At 35.1% G+C, this 1,931-nt stretch overlaps 1 protein-coding gene across 1 annotated transcript; it reads left to right on the top strand.

Moving 5' to 3' along the window:
• The first annotated feature begins 341 nt into the window (after positions 1–341).
• On the top strand, positions 342–1,704 carry LOC142538802 (uncharacterized). The gene is made up of 2 exons (XM_075644098.1): positions 342–1,157; positions 1,428–1,704. Exons 1-2 carry the CDS (start codon positions 464–466, stop codon positions 1,520–1,522), a joined length of 789 nt encoding a protein of 262 aa, XP_075500213.1. The 5' UTR covers positions 342–463; the 3' UTR covers positions 1,523–1,704.
• The last annotated feature ends 227 nt before the right edge of the window (positions 1,705–1,931 follow it).

Below are 1,931 nucleotides of genomic sequence, written 5' to 3'. Positions count from 1 at the left end.
TGAAGTTAATCTGATATCAATATGTTAAACCATCAGATTAACGTTTTTGAAATATCAAATAAACTCTCAAGAAGATCAAACACTCATGATCAAATACAAATTCCACAAGAAATTTCTATTGAAGAGGAGAATCAATGGATCAAGATGGCAACATTAAATCTATATTTGAATCATAAAATTCAATTTGTATCCTCATTTTATTTAAGGAAAGAAAGAAATTTGTGTTAAAATATTTCAATTGGATATTCTGATGGATATTTCGCAGACTCAAGACAACGATGGAAGAGCTTTTGCAAGCGGATAAGCAAGAATTCAAATTTTTTTGAAAAGGGTGGAAAAGTGACTTCCTTTTTCATATTCTCACAGCACCACCACCGAGCAAGAAAAGTAGTTCATCTCCCCAAAAGTAAATTCTTGGAATTACAATTTACACCTCTCCCTCAAACATCTTTCCGCACTGAAAATGCAGAACTTGAACAAACTTCATCTTCTTCAACTCCTTTTCCTCCACGTTTTCGCGCCCCCGTCATCAAAATCCCAAGAAATCCCAGTAAGTCGCTGTGGGAGCACGGTCATTCAAGAACCTTTCGTAGCTCAAAATCCCACAAATTCTTCAATCTTAAACCACATGATCCTCTGCAACTCTGGTAAATTATACTTCAGAACCACCATCGGCCTTTTCCCGGTATCCTCCATTGATTACTTAGCCAAACTCCTCACTGTTTCCCACACTGGTTGTTCTTCAACTTCCAACTTTATATCCCCCTATCATCTTTCTGCTGGATTCCCTCTTACTCCAAGCTCAAACTCGGTAATACTACTAAATTGCTCAAAGAAAGTGCATAAAATTCCATCGTCCTCGTGTGATAATCATACGCGGACTTTTGATCATGGCTGTGGCAATTCATCTGTTAAAGGGTTGTTTTCTTGTTTGGCCTTGGATGAATTTGAAAGCTTGGGAAAGAGTTTTGATCCCTACAAGGAGATGGATTGCACACATTACAGGCGAGTTTACAGAAATGGTGACAGATTAGAGATGGGAACCCAGATTCGTTTCGATATTCCGGATCATGTTCCAAATCCTTGCGATCAGTGTGAGAAGCCTTACGGGAATTGTGGGGTGGGGTTAAGATGCATCTGCCATCCTAGGAAATGCAGTAAGTTTTTTTCTTTAGGAGCAATTCATATATATTTTTTCTTCAAGGCGTAACCTTTTATATTAAATTTCGAATTTCGCATTCTTTCATGAATCACTTCATATACCTGACTCGAATATGTATCCCATACGAAAAAATTTCAATCAAACTGTGTTACAAAACACTATTTTGAAGCTTAAAAACAGTCGAAAACTTGTATGACTATGAATTACAATTTTGGTATTTGAATGTTTTACCAATACATTTTCACATTCATTGTTGCTCTTGCAGAAGATAAGGTGATTTCAGTGGGTGCAGTATTGGATCCCATTGGGAATATCATTTTCTCTATGTTCTTCTTCATAGTCATGATGGAAACTCTGTGAGGATATATACCCAGCTGGGCGATGGCCGATACTAGAATCCCACATTAAATATAGCTGCGCAAATTATGTTATTTTGTCGAATAACTCTTTTATGTCCAGCATCTAATTTAAATTAGTTTTCCAAAAACATTTCATGTCATGATACTATATACTTAGTACTTTTAAAAATTAAATTTTCATTCCGTTAATTGTTTTATGAATAAATATTTGTCACTCGAGGTATAAACCTGATCGACTCATCTCACAAATTAGAAGAGACCTACTCTTTTTTTTTAGATTATAAAATAGGAAGTTTGAATTTACTCATACGTAACTTGTTAGAAATTTAACATAATATTGAATTATATTCAACCTACATATGCAGCTAAAAATCGATATGCAAAAAAATATCGGCATGAACAAATTATAG

This window comes from Primulina tabacum, chromosome 3, assembly GCF_025594145.1.
Source record: "Primulina tabacum isolate GXHZ01 chromosome 3, ASM2559414v2, whole genome shotgun sequence".
Taxonomy (NCBI): Eukaryota; Viridiplantae; Streptophyta; class Magnoliopsida; order Lamiales; family Gesneriaceae; genus Primulina; species Primulina tabacum.
The sequence above is the reverse complement of the archived record's forward strand: the minus strand, read 5'-3'. Positions and strand labels throughout refer to the sequence as shown.

Excerpts from the sequence above, each read along its gene's own strand:
- LOC142538802 (XM_075644098.1), top strand. The coding sequence starts at position 464 with ATGCAGAACTTGAACAAACTTCATCTTCTTCAACTCCTTTTCCTCCAC. Across the intron at positions 1,158-1,427 it reads CTGCCATCCTAGGAAATGCA|AAGATAAGGTGATTTCAGTG; the intron begins GTAAGTTTTTTT and ends TTGCTCTTGCAG.